This window comes from Furipterus horrens, unplaced genomic scaffold (assembly GCF_987537825.1).
Source record: "Furipterus horrens unplaced genomic scaffold, mFurHor1.1.pri manual_scaffold_13, whole genome shotgun sequence".
Lineage (NCBI taxonomy): Eukaryota > Metazoa > Chordata > Mammalia > Chiroptera > Furipteridae > Furipterus > Furipterus horrens.
The window spans coordinates 41,195,411-41,214,592 of NW_028327183.1; the positions used below are offsets into that span (position 1 = coordinate 41,195,411).

At 53.6% G+C, this 19,182-nt stretch overlaps 1 protein-coding gene and 1 non-coding gene across 2 annotated transcripts; one reads left to right on the forward strand and one right to left on the reverse strand.

Annotated features, from left to right (window-relative positions):
- Positions 1 to 297: 297 nt before the first annotated feature.
- Positions 298 to 18,827, forward strand: BCKDHA (branched chain keto acid dehydrogenase E1 subunit alpha). Its single transcript, XM_090261462.1, has 9 exons — positions 298 to 426; positions 8,352 to 8,534; positions 8,639 to 8,725; positions 12,920 to 13,028; positions 14,832 to 14,993; positions 16,713 to 16,919; positions 17,136 to 17,277; positions 17,436 to 17,607; positions 18,307 to 18,827. Exons 1-9 carry the CDS (start codon positions 319 to 321, stop codon positions 18,475 to 18,477), a joined length of 1,341 nt encoding a protein of 446 aa, XP_090117588.1. The 5' UTR covers positions 298 to 318; the 3' UTR covers positions 18,478 to 18,827.
- LOC149994723 (U6 spliceosomal RNA) lies at positions 12,195 to 12,301 on the reverse strand. Its single transcript, XR_016508005.1, has one exon. It is a non-coding gene; the product is annotated as a U6 spliceosomal RNA (small nuclear RNA).
- Positions 18,828 to 19,182: the final 355 nt, after the last annotated feature.

Here is a 19,182-nt window from a genome sequence, read left to right on the forward strand (position 1 = left end):
GTTACTGGGCAGTAGTGAAGAGGGGGCGGTCCTTGGCAAGGGCTCGTCCTACCCGAGGCCCCGGGCCTTAAAAGCCTCAGGGTCTGGGAAGGTTGCCCTCTTCTTTGCCTGTTACAAAAACAACGACAATGAGGCGGTCAGAGTAATTTTTAGGAAACTACGTTGTTTTTTCCACTCGTGTATGTGTCTTAGAGACCTCTGGACTATAGCAAGTGTTTCCTTTGTAGGGTGGTACTGGTACTTGAGTCAGGCTAACGAAGGGACAGCCCCCAGTCTGGACGAGGGGAGGGGCGGATCGTCAAGAAGTTGTTGATCAAGATGGCGTTAGCGGCTGGTGCGGCGCGGGTCTGGGGACCTAGTCGAGGCTGGGGCCAGGCTGGCCTCCTGCTGCTGCAGCGGCTTGGGACTCGGGGGATGGCTATATCTGTGAGTAGGCTGGGCAGCAGAGAATTTTCCCCAGGAGGGAATAGGGATGTCAACGCCATCTTCAGAGTGTGGGGTTCCTGCAAGGAGTGAAGGAAGGGTTGTCACAAGAGGGACAAGGGTTGGGAGAACCACTTGGAGAGGACACTCAGAGGAAGAACTTCCACTTCCTTAGGGGAGGGAAAACGAGGTAGCCCCTTTTGGGGCCCTGTACTTCTTTGCTCTTTTGCTACAGTTCTGATTTTAAAGTGAGTTGCATAAAACGACGTTTGATCCTGTGTTCCATAATTAGATGCCAGGACAGGGACCTTGTCTATTGTGGTCACATTACAGAGAGGATAATCAGTAAATATTTGCTGAATTAATGAGAAGAGGAAAGGAGGGAGAGAGATCCGCAAGGCACTCTGTCCGCATTTGTTAGAAGCAGAAGTCTTATTGGAAGTCCTCTGGGTTGCAGTTAGAGCTATGAACTAAAACCTCACAATAAGAAAGTAGTTGTTTAGAAAGTTATGAAGCTAGATCACCCTGGCTCATATCCTTAATCTGCTATTTTCCAACTGTGTACCCTTGGGCAAGGGTCTGCTGCTCTCTGTACCTAATTTTCCCCTCTAAAATGCCAACAGTGGCACCTCCTAGGGTCGTTGTGAAAATTAAATATGTAGAATGCTAGGAACTGGACCTGGCATTGTGGTAAAGGCAATAGGAATGTGGCCACTATTGATAAAGTGAGGGTGACTCTGGGGGGGTCTGGATGGATGAGGGCCCTGGAAGGAATCTGTCAAGATCTTGTGGGGTTGGGCCTGACCCTCTGACCTTCTAATCCAGAAGGAAGGGAAGCTGGAACTGTAAATAGTAGCTCTAGATGGAAGGAGAAACGGGAGGAGGGTGAAGGGGATGGGCCAGGAATCAGGGGAGAGGTCCAACGAAGGGAGGAGCTGCTGGAGCTGGGGTCCGGTAGGCAGTCTCCTGCCTTTGGGCTGGTTTGTGTTCCCCTTTGTTTTTTTTGGAGCAATCAGATCCTCCACAGCTGACCTCAGTCCCAGGAGCCCATTGGCTGGGCTAGTGGGGCGGGAGGTGGGCAGGACTGGGCAGGAGTAGGGGAAGGTCGTTTGTGACTGCTTCAGTCAGCTCTCTTCTGGCCCAGTCTCCCTGCTGCCCTTCCCTCTTGACTTCCCTCCTTTGTTTTTCTGGGAGGAGTGTAGAAGAAGAGGGGAAGGCCTCCCAGAGTCCTACTTTTTATGTATGTGTGTTTAAATTTTATATATTTAGCCCTGGCTGGTGTGGCTCAGTGGATTGAGTGCCGGCCTGTGAACCGAGGGGTCACCAGTTCAGTTCCCAGCCAGGGCACGTGCTTGAGTTGCAGGCCAGGTCCCCAGCTGGGGGTGTGTGAGAGGCAGTCTGTCCATGTATTCCTCCACGTGGATGTTTCTTTCACTGTCCTTCTCCCTCCCTTCCTCTCTCTAAAAATAAAAAATAAAATATGAAAATAAAATAAAAATTTATATCTTTTTTGAGTCCTCAGTTTTCTTCCCCACTTTTATTTCCCCAACTTGTTTTTCTTAAATTAAAAAAAAATTTTTTTTTCTTTTTTTAGTGGAGGGAAAGAGCAGTAGAAATGCTGCTGCTCTTCTCTTTAGTTAGAGAAGATCTGAGGCCAGGGCTGTCTGCATCTGGGCTCTCCTGTACAGTAGCCACCAACTACACGTGGCCACCAGGCTCTCAGAACCTGGGTAATGGCACTGAGGAACTGAAATTTTTACTTTACAGATGGTTTCTAACATAAGATGGTTTGACTTAATTTTTCAATTTTACAGTGGTGTGAAAGTGATGCATGTTTATTAGAAACCTTACTTTGAATTTTGATCTTTTCCCAGACTAGCAGTATGTGGTGTGATACTCTGGTTGTGCTAGGCAGAGGCAGTGGGCTATAGCTCCCAGTCAGCCACACAGTCAAGAGGACAAACAACCGTAGTGTACTGTGTGGCCAGCGTTTTTTGGATATTGTGTTTTGTGTTTTCACATCTTGTTATGTCTGCAAAAGCCCCATCTATGTCTCCTGCTTCTGGGGAGAGGAAAAAGAAGAAGGCAGTTACTCTTGAGATGAAATTCAAGATAATCGCTCAGCTGTAGGCCAGTGTAAGTGTTCTGAGCACATTTAAGGTAGACTATGATGTGCGGTAGGTTAGGTTTTTTGTTTGTTTGAGAGGGAGGGAGGGAGGGAGGGAGAAAGAAGAGAGAAACATCATCCATTGCCTTTCGTCTGAGCCCCCCTTGGGGACCAAACTGGAAGCCTAGGCATGGGCCCTGACTGGGAATTGAACTGGTGACCTTTTGCTTTATGGGATGATGTCCAACCAACTGAGTCATACTGGCTGGGGCAGGTTAGGTGTTTTACATTTTTGATTTATGACATTTTCAGCTTGTGCTGAAGGTTTATCAGTACTTAACCCCATTGTAAGTCAAGGAGCATCTGTATTTAATTTTTTTAAAATATATATTTTAAAGATTTTATGTATTTACTTTTAGAGAGAGGGGAAGGGAGAGAAAAAAAAGAGGGAGAGAAACCTCGTGCGATCAGTTGCCTCTCACAGGCTCCCAAATGGGGACCTGGCCTGCAACCCAGGCATGTGCCCTGAGTGGGAATCAAACCGGCAACCTTTTGGTTTGCAGGCCGGCACTCAATCCACTGACTGACACCAGCCAGAGTTAAAATAATTTTTTTATTAATTTATTTGAGAGAGAGAGAGAGATCGATCGATTTGTTGTTCCACCTATTCATTCACTGGTTGATTCTATGTGCCCTAACCAGGGATCAAACCCGCAACCTTGGCGTATTCGGGTGACACTAATCACCTGAGCTACCTCGTCAGGACTGTATTTAATTTTAATGAATTAAAATTTAAATAGCCACTGTAAGTCCTGTTGGAGGGCACAGTTTTAGCTGAGCAAGGTGGAGCCAGGAGCTAGTCATCACCTTGAGGGAAGGTGTGGCAGCGCCCAGGTTGCCCTGGGGGGGCAGGCTGGGTTGGGAGGACTGCTGGGGCTGCCTTACTTCTCCCTGCCTGCTTGCCCCTCCTTTCACCTCAGAGGCATTTGCCTGATTCTGCCTCCCTCCCTTCCCCGCCAGTTGCTGGCAGATGTGTTAGTGCTCAGGGAGAAGAGGAAGGAAAACTGGTTTGTCAAGGTGTCCTGAGTCAGTTTCTCAGCCAACATCCCAAGAAGCAAGTGGGACCTTGGCCAAGTCATTTCACATCTGAGCATAGCAAGTGGGTGACTAGAGTCCCTGCCCTGTTGGAAATCGAGGGGCACTTGGAGCCTGGCCTGTGCACATTAGCAGTAATGTTATTTCTCTGACCCAGCAGTTCGGGCAGCCTGTCCAAGGGCTCCAGTGTCCTGTGCAGTGTCTCCAAGTGGTCGGTGCCCAGTGTGTCTTGTGGGATGAATGGAGATGGTCATTACTGATCTCCTGACTGTATATGTCCGTCTCCCTTTTGCCTTGTGTCTTAAGGAACCTGGTCTCTTTTCACATCATGAAAACTCTATAATTTACAGTACCCACCCATTACATTTAATATAGCTACACTGCAAGGTACCTACTGTTAGTTTTCTCTCATTACAGGTGAGGAAACTGAGGCTCAGAGAGGTGAGGTCTGAACTTGGAGCCCTGGACTCTAAAGCCCAGTTTCTTTTCATAGTACCAGCTGCCAGGAGGACAGCATCAGGGCTTTGGTTTAGGCCTTGCAACGTTCAGCTTAGTCCAGGCTTGGGTGGTAGCACCAGCCTCTGCCCAGGCCATCTGGTGGGAAGCTGGGTGACAGAGCTGGCCTCAAGCCCTTTCCCGCCTGGCATCAGCCCCGCTGGCCATTTCCCCTCCTTGGATGAGCCCCTGCTACCCGGGGGCCTTTGTAGGGCTACGGTCCTTCAGACGTCAGCTGACAGGCCGCCTCCTCAGAGCAGCTTCCCCCTAGCTCAGCACCAGTCTCTAAGGTAGGGGCCACGGGAGCAGCCCTTCAGAGAGATGCAAGGAAGAAAGGAAATGGTTCTTATGAAGCACCTACCACGTATACTGCGTGCCCAGTGAGGCGGCTGCACCCCACCTTCCTCACCAGCCTCTCTAGGCAGTAGTGGCCTGGCTGCCTCACTCTGTATGCTGACCTCACCACTCATGATCCTGAACCCCTCTGAGCCTCGGGGCCTCCTCTGTGTTACTGCTGTGTGATCACTGTTCCCTGCTCCCCTGGCTGCTGTGTGGGTTCATCGAGCACACAGGCAGAAAGGACGTTCCTTGTGTGGCGCCCAGCACGTCGTTGGCTGTTGTTATTAATGTGCTGCAGCCATACCGGTCGCCAGCGGACCGGGGGCCAGGCTCTCTTCTCTTGCCTCAGAGTCTCTGTTGTCCCCAGGGACTGAAGTGTTCTTCCCTCAGCTTGTGCCTGGCTCGCCCCGCTTATCCTGCGGGCCTCAGCTTCACCCTCCTTCTCCAGGAAGCTTTTCCTTATGCTGCTGGGAGGGAAGGGTTTCCCCGGAGCTGTGGCTGGGCTTCCACGTGCCTCACCACCACGTGGTGTAGCAGTTCTTACTTTACCCACAAGGGGACGCAGGGTCAGGGCAGCTGTCTCCTGCCCAAGATGACAAGGCTGGAAAGGGACAAAATCAGGCTTCAAACACAGGCAGTTTAGCTCCAGTGTCTCTCATCCTACCCTGCCCTGTGTTAACCACTAAACATCCTGCCTCCTCTGAGCTTGCCCTCTCCGTTGTAACTCGTGTGTTCAGTGTTTGTCATCCGTCCCTTCCGTCATCTCCAGCCCTCAGTTCAGGTCTGACTTGGAGCGGGTATTCAGTATCTACCTGTCGGACAACAGTTGTCAAACACACTGGTCAGCCACTCGTATATATTGAGTGTTTGCTATGCTGGGTTGCTCGCTCTACACACACGGACTCATTACTCCTCATGACCACCTGTGAGGTAGGTACTCGTTCCGTCCTCTGTTCGTGAATGAGGAAACTGAGGCTCAGGGAGCTTTAGTTACGCAGCCAGGGAACAGCGGTGGCTCCACGAGGGGCCACCCTGACATCCACTTGCTGGGCAGCCCGGACCATCGGAGCAGGCCTCCCTGTTTCTGGTGTGGTGGCGGAGGGCGTGGCGTCAGGGCTCTGTGTCAGTCTGTGTAGCCTCTGCCAGTGGACGCCGGCCACCAGGACAGACCCACCCCTCACCAAAAACAAAGAGAAAGTGGGTGGGGTCACATCCTTCCCCTGCAGGCATTACCACCCACTCCCGTAGTGGAGCATTTCCTTAGAACCAGGCGCTGCTGAGCCCTTCCCAGAGCTCCCTGAGTCAGCTCAGGAGAGAGGGCGCAGCCAAGGCGCAACCCCGGTGTGTCGGGTGCGGCGCGGTACCCTCGCAGCAGCTCTTCAGCCTCTGGAGGCAGACGGGGTCCTGTCCTGACATCCTGGCTTGTTCTGAGCCCTGAGATCCCATCGTCCTGACTCCAGCCACCGCTGGACTTCCCGTTAGAGCTCCTCCCGGGTCACAGCCCTCGCCCCGCCTCTGTCTCCGGGTCTCAGTCCTGGTCTGCAGTGTTTGCCGGGGCCACGGTCTGGCATCACTATTCAGTTTGAGGTGCAGCTAGTCTTTCTCCCCAACTCCTCTCTGCCCCATCTTCCCCTTGAAGTGCCAGTCATTTCCCTTTCCCGTCTCCTAACCTTCTAGAGTTTGTTTTTTCCCTTCTATCAATTTTCAAGCGCATAGTGTGCCGCATGCCTGTGCTGAACCCTTCGTGTCCCTTAGGAACTTTTCGCAGGAGCCAGCTACAGCCTTTTTATGGGGGTTGGAATTCAAAGAGACATGGTGTCTAGTAAAGGGCCACACAGTGAGCTAAGAAGTTAGAACCCAGGCCAGTGGGACTCCAGAGCCTGTAGAGGGAACCGCTCATTCATCCATTTGTTCATTAATTGCCTATTGAGCGCCTGCTCTGTAATCAGCCTGGACGTAATCCCTGCCTTCCGGGAGCTTGTGATGTGTGTGGGAGGCAGACACGGCACAAAAGGATCCTTGAGGTGGATGGGAAGGTCTGCCTGTGTGAACGCTCAGAGGGGGAAGCGCAGTCTGCAGAGTTTAGCTGCTTCCCTGGCAGGCGGAGGGGAGTCTGCCGTGATGTCAGGCCTGGACCTGCCTGCTGCTGGGAGTGTAATTTCCTCAACTATAATCGCAGATAAACGCACACATGTTCATTCTCCCCCCTGGAACCTTGGATGGCTTCTTTGCTGTAATTAAAGGAGAGAAGGAGGGGGAACACACTTGAGCACCCATGTGTGAGGTCCAGCTCATGGCAAACCCTGTTGGAAGTGAAGCCACCCTTATGAGCTAAGAGGAATCGGGCGACCAGTAGGAAGTAACAGGTGTAGACGGGGAAACCAGGTCAGAGATGACATTTGGGTTAGCAGCATGGGTGTCAGCCCTGCCCAGGTTTGAAGCCAGTCCTGACTTATTTAGTTTTAGCTCTGCGGCCCAGGGTGGGTTATTTTACCCCCCCGAGCCATAGTTTTCTTGTCTGCTCAAGGGCGGTAGTAATTGTGCATGCCGGCTCAGCCTGGCACTTGGCAAGTGCTTAATCAGGAGGCACTGTTGCGATACTGAGACCAGTTCAAGGTTAACTCAAGAGCTAAGAAGTTGAATTGGTTCACATTCTGCCACACGTGTAGGCTTCTCACGGGCCTCCTCTGATCTGAGCAGTTGTGATGCTCCCTACAGAACTCCTCCAGTCACTCTGAGCTTCTTCCAGGTTCCGCAGGGGACACACCGTTTCTCGCATTTTGCCTTTTGCATGTTCTGTCGCCCTGACATCGAATGCTCTTCCTGACTCCTAGACATCTAGGTAGCATTCAGGTCTCAGCTCTCCTGTCACTTCCTCCGAGAAGCCTGACTCCCATTCCTCTCTGCTGGAGCCCCGTGGCTTCTCCTGGGAGAATGTGACTCACCCTCATCTGTGCTTGTTCAGTATTTGTCTTTTATTCTGGCAGAAGGGACAGATGTCTTGTGCCTCTTAGGTCCTCAGAACCCAGCACCGGGCTTGGAACAAAGCAGGTGCTCAAATATTTATTGAGTGAGTCAGGGCCTGTGGAGGGAACTGGGCCTGGCATGGGGAGGGCACTGATGCACGTGGAGCTGCTCACCAGGCTGTGGGGGAAGAGGTAGAAAAGAGAGGAGAGCAGTGATGTGGTGGTAGAAATCCTAACAACATTTTTCTGAGCATTTACTGTAGGAGTTACAAATGCTGTGCTAACATTGTACGTGCGTGATCTCATTTTAGCCTTGCAGCATTCCCATGAGGTGTTCTCCATGTTATGGATGAGAAAGGAGCCTTGAAAAGGGGAAGTTACTTTCCCATAGTCACTCAACAAGGGATTTGAACCCAGGCAGACAGACTCTTAAGAGCTCACAGATTTAGCTCTGTTCTAGGTGGCCTTCCTGTGGTCAGTAAAGAGCCCATCCGGCTGGCTCTGTGCACAGGTGTCTGTGCCTGTGATAGCTGTGGGAGATTGAGAGATGGGGGTCTGTGTGGCCAGACTGGGGGGGCCGTGAATGCTGGGGTGAAGAGTTTGAGTTTCTGATAATAATAATAGCTGCCAGTTCTTGAGCTGCCGGCCACTTTTTTGAGTCATTTAATCTTTAAAACAAGGCTGTGGGATTAATGTTATTTTATCCCAGTTGCATGAGGAATCAAGACACAAAGGCATTCTAGTAACTCGCCCAAGGTTACACAAAGGGAAAGTGGTGGGGCTGGAATTCACACCTGTGTGTCAGACCCCAGAGCCCACCTGGGCCACAGGAGGTTAACCATCAGGCCATACTGCCTGTCCCCATCGGGTTGAGCCAGTGGGAACCTGAGTGCTGCTCCTGACAGGTATCCGCCCTCCCCTCCCAGCATCCCCAGAGGCAGCAGCAGCAGCACTTCTCATCCCTGGACGACAAGCCTCAGTTTCCGGGGGCCTCGGCAGAGTTCATAGACAAGCTGGAATTCATCCAGCCCAATGTCATCTCTGGGATTCCCATCTACCGCGTCATGGATCGGCAGGGCCAGATCATCAACCCCAGCGAGGATCCCCACGTGAGAGGCTTCCTCCTTCACCCCCTGCCTCCTATACCCAGGCCCCTTGCCCATGTCCTCTCTGGTCCCAATGGCCCTGTGTCTCTTTGTACCTCCATCTGCAGCTGCCACAGGAGAAGGTGCTCAAGTTCTACAAGAGTATGACGCTGCTCAACACCATGGACCGCATCCTCTATGAGTCCCAGCGGCAGGTGCGTTGGGGACCTGCTGGGGTGGGGAGCTTGGAATCACCTGAGGTCCCTCTACCTGTGTGTGGGCCAAAAGACGGCTCCCAAGGAGGAAAGAATGGAATGGAGATCCTTGGTCTTGGGGTCCTTAGAGTTCTTGGGGTTCTCTTGGGGCACTGGAGGGAGAATGTGGGGAGGACCCTGCCCAGGGGCATGAGGATGGACCAGATCACTGGAAACACCTATTATGTGCTGGGCTGGGGCTCAGTTGTGCAGGGAGCAGGCTGGTAGGACTCATAACGTCCTTTCTTGGGAGCTCATAGTCCAGAGAACTAGGGTGACCCTCGGTGCTTCCCAGAGGCCCCATGTCAAACATGCTGTGATCCTCAGCAGACAGAGACCCAATCAAAGAAGGAATTTATTGATTCAAGTAACTACAAGTTCAGAGGGCCCTATTTTCAGGCACATCTGTGTCCAGGGCCTTGTCAGATGTCACTAGACCTCTTCTGCTCTGAGTGGCTTTTCTCCTCTCTTTTGCCTTGACTCCCTTCCTTTGCAAGCAGCAGTGGTCTCTGGAAGCTCCAGGCTCATGGAGAGGTGGTGGAGAAAGGGTTCAGGGTACGATTGAAGTCCTCATCTGACACTTGCTGGCTTTGTGGCCCTGGGAAAGCTGCTGAACCTATTCGTGCTTTAGTTTTCTGGTCTGCATGGCGTTGCTGTGAGCATTGATATGCTGTGACATACGTAATGGCTTTAAGGACAGTGAACTTGGCATTTAATCAGCCCATGATAAATATTAGCTGCTATTTGTTGTGACCGTACCAGCCTTGTAATAATTAAACTTTCTCTTTAGTGGTGGAAAGAAATTGGTCCCTAATATTCCAGCAGAAGGCCCAGGGCTGGTGCTCATTGGCTAGGCTTTGATCACAGACCCCTCCCTGAACCATCCCCAGGAGCCAAGGGAATAGAGTAGTAGATTGAGAGCAGGGGTACTGGGGTTTCTGTTAGAAAAGGGGGAAGAATATTGTCAGGTAGGTCCTCGCATGGGGGTGGGCTTGGAAATTTGCATTTGCACCAAGCCCCCAGGTGACAGGACTGAGCAGATTAGGCAGACAGCCCGCTCCTGGACTCTTGCTCCCAGGAACACTCCGTATGGCCTCTCCAAGTGATGGTAGTGCCTCCACCTGCCCAGAAACTTCCTTTGGCTCCCGTGTCCACAGGATCACGTCTGGCCGTTCCTGTCCATTTTGTCCCCTACTTCACTGTGGCCTTGGCAGTCCTTGGCAGTCCACTCCTCTCTCCATGGTCTCCATGCTGGACCAGGCCATTTTCCCACCCTCACATGTGCCTGGGCTCTTTCCTGCCCCTGCGTTGGCTGCACAAACAGGGGCTTTGGAATCCCACGGATGTGGATACAATTACAGCTATGACTTTGGGAAGGTGATTTTTCTTGTCTTTGTCTCACTTTCTTCAGCAAATTAAAAAAATGGGGATATCAAGAGAACCCACCCTATAGGGTTGGGGTAGGAATCCTGTGAGAACCAGCATGCAAGGCCCTTTGCCCGTCACCTGACACAGGAGGTCCTCAGTGAGATCAAATCATCCATCGAGGGCCATCCTGTTAGCTAGGGTTACTGCCACCTGTAGGAGCACCTCCCCCACTGCTCCCCCTCCCCCCACACCAAAAGTCCTAACAAAAACAAAAGCAGTAGCTTCAACAGGTTAACGCCTTTTCCCCTTGCATGAAAGAAATCTGGGAATAGGTGGTCTGGGGCCCCACAGTGTCGTTGGATGCCCATGTGGGCTTCTCATGAACCTAATAGCTGCTGGGGCTCCCTCCATCGCATCTCATTCCAGGCAGGAAGTGGAAGGTGGGAGGTCAGACATGGCAGATTCCAGGTGTCTCCCACAGATGCCTTTATAGAACTTTCCGGGTAGTTCCAATAATATCTCGTATTTCAGTGGTCACTCCTGGCTACAAGGGAGAATGAGAAATGCAGTACTTTAGTCTGTAGGCAGTTGCTGCCTGTGGGGGACTGAGATCTCTGTTAGCGAAGAGGAAGAGGGATGGGATGCTGGGTTGCAACCATTGGCCTCTGCCAGTGACCCAGGTGTGGTTTGCTCAGGGGCCCCTATAAAGCTGTTCCCCTTGCCAGTCTCAGCTCTGTCAGGCCCTTGGCTCCTGGCACCTACCCACTCACTTGGCTCTGGAAGGTCAATTAACTTTTAATTGGCTCCCCACTTAGAAGAAAGCATTATTCATCTGATTCTGCCGCTGTGATAGAGCCAGGCCTGTGGAACACATGAGGACCGTGTGAGGGTACCCGCAGGTGCCAGCTCAGGCTCTCTCTTGCACTTTTGTGTGGTCTCGGGGAGCTCATTTCTATCTCTATGCCAGGGGCTCCCCAAATCTGCAGCCAGACTTCACCTCTTAGCCCCAGGTCTACTTGGCTTCTCTCCTGGATGTCCCACACTAGATTCAGCCTGTCCAAACCTGGCCTCTGCATCTTCCTCCCAGACCCGCTCCTCTTCCTCCCCTAGGCCAGTTCTCAGTGAAAGGGGCCATCATTGGCCCATTGGCCCAAACCAGAGACCTGCATTTCATTTCTGTCTCCTTCCCCCTCGCCATCACTTTCTCATGCACTCTGTCCCTAGGTATTTATTTATTTAGTATTTTTCCCCACCATCTCTGTCCCTAGGTATTTAGTTAGGAATCCATTCTGCTGCTCAGCGGCACCAGTGTAGTTGAGTTGCTTTCATCATGTGCTTGTTGCCTCATAGTAGAAGGTGGCAGCCACGGGTCCGGGCCTTGCGGCTGTGTGCCAGGGAGGAAGATGGGCAGGGGAAGGGCGGGCACCAGCTGCAGGCTTTTAAAATTATTATTATTTTTATTACTAAAGCAAAATCACACTTTTGTTTAAGTATTTGGCTAAAGTTGTGTCCTGCAAGGGAGACTGGGATTGGCTTTTCCTGACTCTGGGTTTAAGCACTGGTGTAGCCAGCCAGGAGGGTCTGCCATTCCCTGGTACGGCTGACTGCTTCTTCTTTTCTTAAATTTAAAAATTTTTATTTTTCAATTATAATTGACATTCCATATTATTTTATATTAGTTGCAGGTGTATAGTGTAGTAGTTAGACAATTTTATAATTTATAAAGTGATCCCCCAATAATTCAAGTACCTACCTGGCACCATACATAGTTATTAAAATATTATTGACTCTGTTCCTTATGCTATACTCTATATCCCCATGACTCTTTCATAACTGCTGAGTTGTAAATTGATATTTAGAGAGAGAGAGAGATTAATTTATTGGTCCACTTATTGGTGCGTTCATTGGTTGCGTCTTGCATGTGCTTGACTGAGGATTGAACCTGCAACCTTCGCGTATCAGGATGATGCTGAGCCACACCGGTCAGGGCTGTGCCACATCTTTATCTGCTTGTCTGTTGATGGGCACTTGAGTTGCTTCCATATCTTGGCTATTGTAAATAAAAAATACGGAACGCTTCACAAAATTGCACGTCGTCTTTGTGTAGGGGCCATGTCACTCTTTGTCGTACCCTTCCAGTTTTAGTATATGTGCTGCCGAAGCGAGCACACTGACCGCTGCTTAAAGCTGCCGACCATCCCCTCCTCTCCCTGCCTCTCAGCGCGGCCTGGCCAGGCTACCACCTCGCCTGTGTGGCTTGCTGTACTCAGTCCTGTTTCTTGTATCCACTCCCCACATAGCAGCCTGAGAGACATTTCTAAAACATCGCTCCCCAAAGAGAACCGTGGGCAGGTTACCACTGTTCTCCGGGCGAAGTTCAGATGTCTCATTCCCTGCACAACCTGGGTTCTGCCTCTGTCTCCTGCCTCATCTTTCCCCATCCCTCCCGCTTCATGTCTCAGCCCTTCCAGCCTCATGGGCTTTATTGTTCTGTCTGGAAACCTTCAGCCACCCCCACCTTCGCTCAGCTTAGGCTTTGCTCCCCGGTACCCTTCCATGGTGGGGCGGGCGCGTCTCTAGAGATCCCATCACACATCCCCCTCACTCTGGCTCTAACCAGTCTGGCAGTTCCTCCATGAAGGTGGACACTTCAGTGGGGCCTGGCCCGGAGCAGCCTTCAGAAAGTATCGGCGATCAGTGAAGTCATCCGAAGCTCGTCACTGTTTGGTTCTTTCTGGTTGCCCAGCATAACTGAGCCTGGGCCTCTGGGCCCCCCTCTGCCCACAGGGCCGGATCTCCTTCTACATGACAAACTACGGCGAGGAGGGGACGCACGTGGGGAGCGCGGCGGCTCTGGACAGCACGGACCTGGTGTTCGGCCAGTACCGGGAGGCGGGTACGTCTGCCCAGGGCCTGGGTCTGTGGTCCCCATCGGGCAAGTCAGGCCCAGTCGCTCCCGGTATAAAGTTGAGGCCCCATTAGTTACTCTGTGTGCTCTTCGAGCAGTGGCATGACGCCAGGGAGGTCCAAGGAGCTGGAAGAAGGACTTTTCGAGTAAGAAAAAGCCAAGCCAGGTACAGGAGTTTAGAGGGGGTGGGCTTCCTCTCCGTGGAGGGCGGGTACTGTTGTGGTTAAGAGCCTTTGCTTCTAACCGGTCCATGGCTACCAGTTGTCAGATTTGGGGCAAGTCATTTCCCTTCTCTGCACGTCCGTGTTCTCATCTCCAGAATCACGATGATGATAATGGTACTGTAGTCTCTGTGCTGTGGGGTTGCTGGGCCCATGCGGTGAGGGCAGGCCTTGCTGCAGGTGTGGCATGTACTGTGGGCCCCGTCCACACGGCAAGCTCTGCCGGTCTCTCTCCAGGCCCTGCAGGCTCCAGGGAGCAGAAGCAGATGGGAGGGCCTGGCAGGTTCCAGCAAGGGGGCTGGCGCACTTCTTGAGTGCAAAGAAGGGAGGATAAAAGACTAAGACTGAAGGAAGTCAATGTGCACACAAGAGTGGCTGGGGGTGAAGGAGTTAGCCTGGGAAGCTGAGGGGTGGCTCCAGGCTGGTTGCTGGTATGGGGGCCTTGCAGAGGAACCTCCCTCTGGGGGTGCCAGGGAGGCAAATCTTGAGCCTTCCTTTTAGGTACCTCATGACCGTGGGCAAGTTGGTTCACTACTCCTTCAGTGCTTAACGTGGCTTTGAGGAGGTGCATGGGACAGATGACGAAAAGCTGTTAGTACAGGGCTGCACCAGACCCTCCACCCTACATGCTGTAAGAGGACAGAGGCCCTGTGATGGTCTGTGGTTCAGCACCATTAGCGAGGAAGATTTCCCCAGACACTGGGCTGCAAGTCAGGCCCCTGCCAGGTTTGCTGAGTGCTTCCTGCCTGTTTTTGCCAAAAAGGGGTCTCTGGTAAGGGCTCCAGGCAGGGCCTAGAGAGGGCTCTGGAATCCTGGCGGCAGCTAGACAGTCCACACAGGGCCTCTTGGGCCCTGGCCGCCCTGCAGGAGGAGTCCTCTGGCACCACAGGCCTGCACACAGCTCTGCGTCTGGGCAGCGGCTGAGGACGCTCGTGCTGGGTAAGGTGAGGCAGACCCTGTGCCCTGTCCACTGTGGAATAGGGAGAGGAGGGGTACTCAACAACAGCGCCCAGATTGTGCTGCCTCTGGGAACTCCCCACCAGCCAGGTAAGAGCCTGGTGGCGGGCTCCTCTCTAATGGTGGCAGGGGGCATCCACCAGAGATTTTGTCTAAGGAAAGGGTTTTGCTGCCATAAATAGGTTTGAATATTTTCCTTTTTACTCCAGAAGTTCTGAGTTAGTGGCCTGTACTTTTAGTTGGTTCATGTCATGATTTTTAAAAGTAATTGAATTAGTTGAAACACTTAAAATTTAGGTAGTTTCTCATTAAAAAGGAAAAAAAAAAGAAAGCTGGGTTTCTTCTTTGAAAAACTGGGTAGCAATCAGTTGGTCTAAACAGTGGTCTCCCTCTTGAGACAGACCTGTGCTTGCTGGTCTGCTCACCTGGTTCCTGCACCTGCCGGTCCCCTAAGTATCCCAATGTGCTTCCCCTGCTCTCATCCACCTCCCTTACTGTACAGACAGAAATGGAAGGCTGGGCAGGAAGGGCCTTGCCGTGGGACCCCCATTGGGTTGGTCTGCAGCCCCGGAGCCCCCCTCCCCCCAATAACTGCTGCCTCCTCCCCTCGCAGGAGTGCTGATGTATCGGGACTATCCCCTGGAACAGTTCATGGCCCAGTGCTACGGCAACGTGAACGACCCAGGCAAGGGGCGCCAGATGCCCGTTCACTACGGCTGCAAGGAGCGCCACTTTGTCACCATCTCCTCTCCACTGGCCACACAGATTCCTCAGGGTGAGGATGCACGTCTTGGGTCTGGAACACAGAGACCAATGTCGTACCCCTGAGCAGGCCCCAGCCCTTCCCCATCCCGGGGGCTTCCTGGTTGGTGACATGGTCAGAGTCAGAGCCCTGGTCTGGCCTCCAGACTTTCAAAATCTCTCTTGTCTGGGACCTTTCAGGGGACCCTCACCCATTTGGCAGGCTTGAGCCAACGTGACCACATTCTTGGTTTCCAAAACTTGCGCCCGCCCCATTGGTTCGTACACAAACAGCCTACTGTGTGTGACGGAGCATATGCCGGGTTCCTTGCTAAAGGTCACCCAGCAGGTGGTGAGAAAAGGAGGACTCAAATCATGGACTGTGGCCACAGAGCCTGGGCTCTTGCTCCCAGCCCTGCTCTACCTCAGTCCTCAGAGTCCCACTCCCCTAAAGCTTACTCTGGAAGTCACAGGGCTTAGAGCCATTGCTGTGGCTTCTGGGGAAGATGACTGCTTGGGAAGCAGACCTGCCAGGCCTGGGCCTGCACCTGCATGGTGCAGGGGCTGTGGAGCAGACCACCCTTCCTGCCCTTTGGAGCCTGCCCTTGGTTGAGCGTCCGCCTGGGCTTCAGCTTTCTCTGCCCAGGGCAGCCCAGATACATGAGTTGCTGTGTCTGCTGGGTTAGCAGAGTGCCTGGCGCCTCGGAAGGCCCAACGCAGGTTCACTCGTATCGTTCTCTTTGGGAACGAGGAGCGAGCAATTCACGTCTCTGAGGTTGGAGGGGGGCGGGCAGCCTTCTAGGTGGAGGTGGCATTTTTGCTGAAGGTAGGTAGGATTCCCATAAGGCGAGGCCCTAGCCCTCACCTTCCTTTTGGGTGACCATTAATTCACTCAGTTCCAAACATATGGACACTCTGCTGTGTAGGCACCATTCTAGGTATAGTGAACTAGAGACAGACAAAACCCTCAGCCTTCCTGGTGCTGACATGGGGGTAGGGAAGGCAGACAGTAAACAAGATGAAGACGTGACCCATGGAGCATGTCAAAGGTTGATAAGTCCTACAGGGAGAAGCGAGGCCGGGAGGGAGCGGTGTGTGATGGGGAAGGAGGGGTGTGTGGCCAGCGGGGATCTTGAGGCAGGGCTTGCCTACTGTGTTTGAGGTGCTTGAGGTGCAGGAAGGAGCCCAGTGGGGCAGCTGTGGGTGGGGGTGGGAGGATCAGGTATGGGAGGGTGCAGATCTGCAGGGCCTCAGGGCCGTTGACTTTAATGCAGAGTGGAGTGAGCGCCGCCGTGGGGGCCGCGGCGGAGGGGGAGTGGTCAGCTGTGCAGTGACTTGGCCTGGCTCACCATTAGACAGTCCTCTGGCTTCCCCAAGAGTATTAGGGGGCGTCTAGCTTGGGCCAGTGAGGTGAAGGAGATGGGGAGAAGGGGTCAGATTCTGGCTCCGTTTGAAGGTGAAATAGGTGTGGGGATGACAGAGAGTTAGGAGTCAAAGATGGCGCTGACGTTTTGGGCCTGAGAAGTTGGAAGGACGGAGCTGCCGTCATCTGAGGGGAGAAGATGGGGTGCGGCAGCTTGTGGAGGGACTGCTGGGATGCGAGTTGTTTTTCCCCTCAGAGCCTGGTGACAGCCAGCCTGAACCCTGGAGCCTGGAGTTTGGGTGTTTGTGTGTGTCTGCACGTATCTTGTGAGAGAGAGAGATGACCGTGCGTGGGCTCTGCTCCTGCTCACCACGCTCTCACTTCCTGCAGCGGTCGGGGCGGCCTATGCAGCTAAGCGGGCCAATGACAACAGGATCGTCATCTGTTACTTCGGTGAGGGGGCAGCCAGCGAGGGGGACGCCCATGCTGGCTTCAACTTTGCTGCCACCCTTGAGTGCCCCATCATCTTCTTCTGCCGGAACAACGGCTATGCCATTTCCACGCCCACCTCTGAGCAGTACCGCGGGGATGGCATCGGTAGGGGCCTATGTCGTCTCCCCGTCTCCCTTCCCTCCACCCCTGCCCTCCTGGTCTCTTCCTGTGGTGTCTGGCATTAGGGAGGTTGCAAGAGACAGTGAACAGAGTGCTGCTCTGTTTGCTGTCCTCTCCTGTCCTTTCCTTCCCTCTCCCATTCCCTGCTCATTGTTCTCATCTGAGCCATGGGGTCTGAGCTGCCTTTCTCTGTCCCCACAGCGGCCCGAGGCCCCGGGTACGGTATCATGTCAATCCGCGTAGATGGCAATGATGTGTTCGCCGTGTACAATGCCACCAAGGAGGCCCGGCGACGGGCCGTGGCAGAGAACCAGCCCTTCCTTATTGAGGCCATGACTTATAGGTGCCTGCCTCCCCCGGCCCCCCACCAGCCTTCACAGCCACCATCTTTATCATTTTCCCCACATTCATCACTGGGATCCCCAAATCCTGACCCCATCACCCCATGTTGTAGCCCCTTCCTTGCCTTTATTCCATGTCCACGGCCCTCCCCCTGAGCAGAATCGGGCACCACAGCACCAGTGATGACAGCTCGGCGTACCGCTCGGTGGACGAGGTCAATTACTGGGACAAGCAGGACCACCCAATCTCCCGGCTGAGGCACTACATGCAGAGCCGAGGCTGGTGGGACGACGAGCAGGAGAAGGCCTGGAGGAAGCAGTCACGCAAGAAGGTGAGGGCCGCTTCCTGTTGGAGACCGACACCCCAGGGGCATGTCCAGAGGTGGTACATCATGGGGAACCCTGGAAGGATGGAGGCTGGGGTTTGGGGGGCTCAGGGAACACCCCAGCGATGCCTCGGAGTCTGATATCTGTGAATCCAGGCTGCCCGGGCACATGCACCTTGGCCGTGTCCTTTGCACTAGGAATCCTGGGGTGCCTGCTTCAGAAGGTTGAGGATGAGGTGACTTAATCAACATGTGGGTGTGCGTGTCCTGCCCACAGCCAGCCTGTTGTCCTCCCTGCCCCTGCTTGTCAGCAGCTGGAGGCTGTGCAGGCCGGTGGTGAGGACAGACCCTCGCCTCAGGCAGCACAGTGCATCCAGCTCTGCCGCTAGCTGCATGGTCATGGGCAAGTCCCTTCTCTGTGCCTTAGTTTTCTCACCTCTAAGCAGCCTGCTTCCTAGGGCTGCTGAGTCTTGAACCTTTCCATAGGCTTAGTCTTAGTGTCTGGTCCTGCGAAGGATGGAGATGCTGGGATTGGGGGCGTTGATGGGGGATGTTAGCTGTCACCACTGTGATGGTGATCATCTCCATTGTCCAGAGGGGAACACAAAGGCTCAAGGGGGTTAACACCTCACCGAGTTCCCACAGATAGGAGGCGGGGTCCTGGGTGGGAGGCCGACTACTTGCTCATGGTCCCATGTCTCCCAGGTGATGGAGGCCTTTGAGGAGGCTGAGCGGAAGCTGAAACCCAATCCCAACCTGCTCTTCTCGGACGTGTATCAGGAGATGCCTGCCCAGCTCCGTAAGCAGCAGGAGTCCCTGGCCCGTCACCTCCAGACTTATGGCGAGCACTATCCCCTGGATCACTTCGAGAAGTGAGCCCTGCTCGCCCCACCCCACCTGTCTCAGGTACCCTGAGAGGCAGCCCCATACTGAGGGGTGGAGAGAGCTGGCAGCCAGCTCCCTTTAGGAAACTCAGGGCAGAGCTGAGATGGTAAGGGGCAGGGCTCCGCTCACCATGCCCACTCCTCTAGGCTGTTACATTGTGGGGGGCCCTGCCAACCCCCATTTTGACTGTGGTTACAGTGCCTTTTCCTAGGGGCTAGGCAAGGGTTCCTCCAGGACTGGAAGCCCCTCTGGGCTGGGGACAGGCATGGCAGGTCAGCCTCTGTGGAACTTACTCAGAGTGAGAGGTGGGCAGCGGCCAGTGAATAAACTGTGTCTCTACATTTGGCTCTCTGCCACCTTTGGTCTGTTTCCTGGAGTTTTGGAGGTGGGGGGAGAGTCCTGCATGACTGGTTGGGACCCACCCCTTCAGTTAGATGAGTAAGACCAAGGCCGTTGAGATATCTACTTCCCCTGGAAACTTTCGCAAGCTGGAGGGCCAGCTTCAGAAGATAGGTTGGGGGCGGGAGTGTTCCAGAGATGGACCCCTGCTCTCCCATGGAGTGAGGCAAACCTGGCGCCCAGCATGGCAACCAGGAGGCTGTTGGAGCTTGCCCTGTCCAGTAAGGATGAGGAAGGTATCAAGTATAGATGGCAGGGTGTGGTTGGCTGGGCTCTGCTCTTGTGAAGTAAACTCTG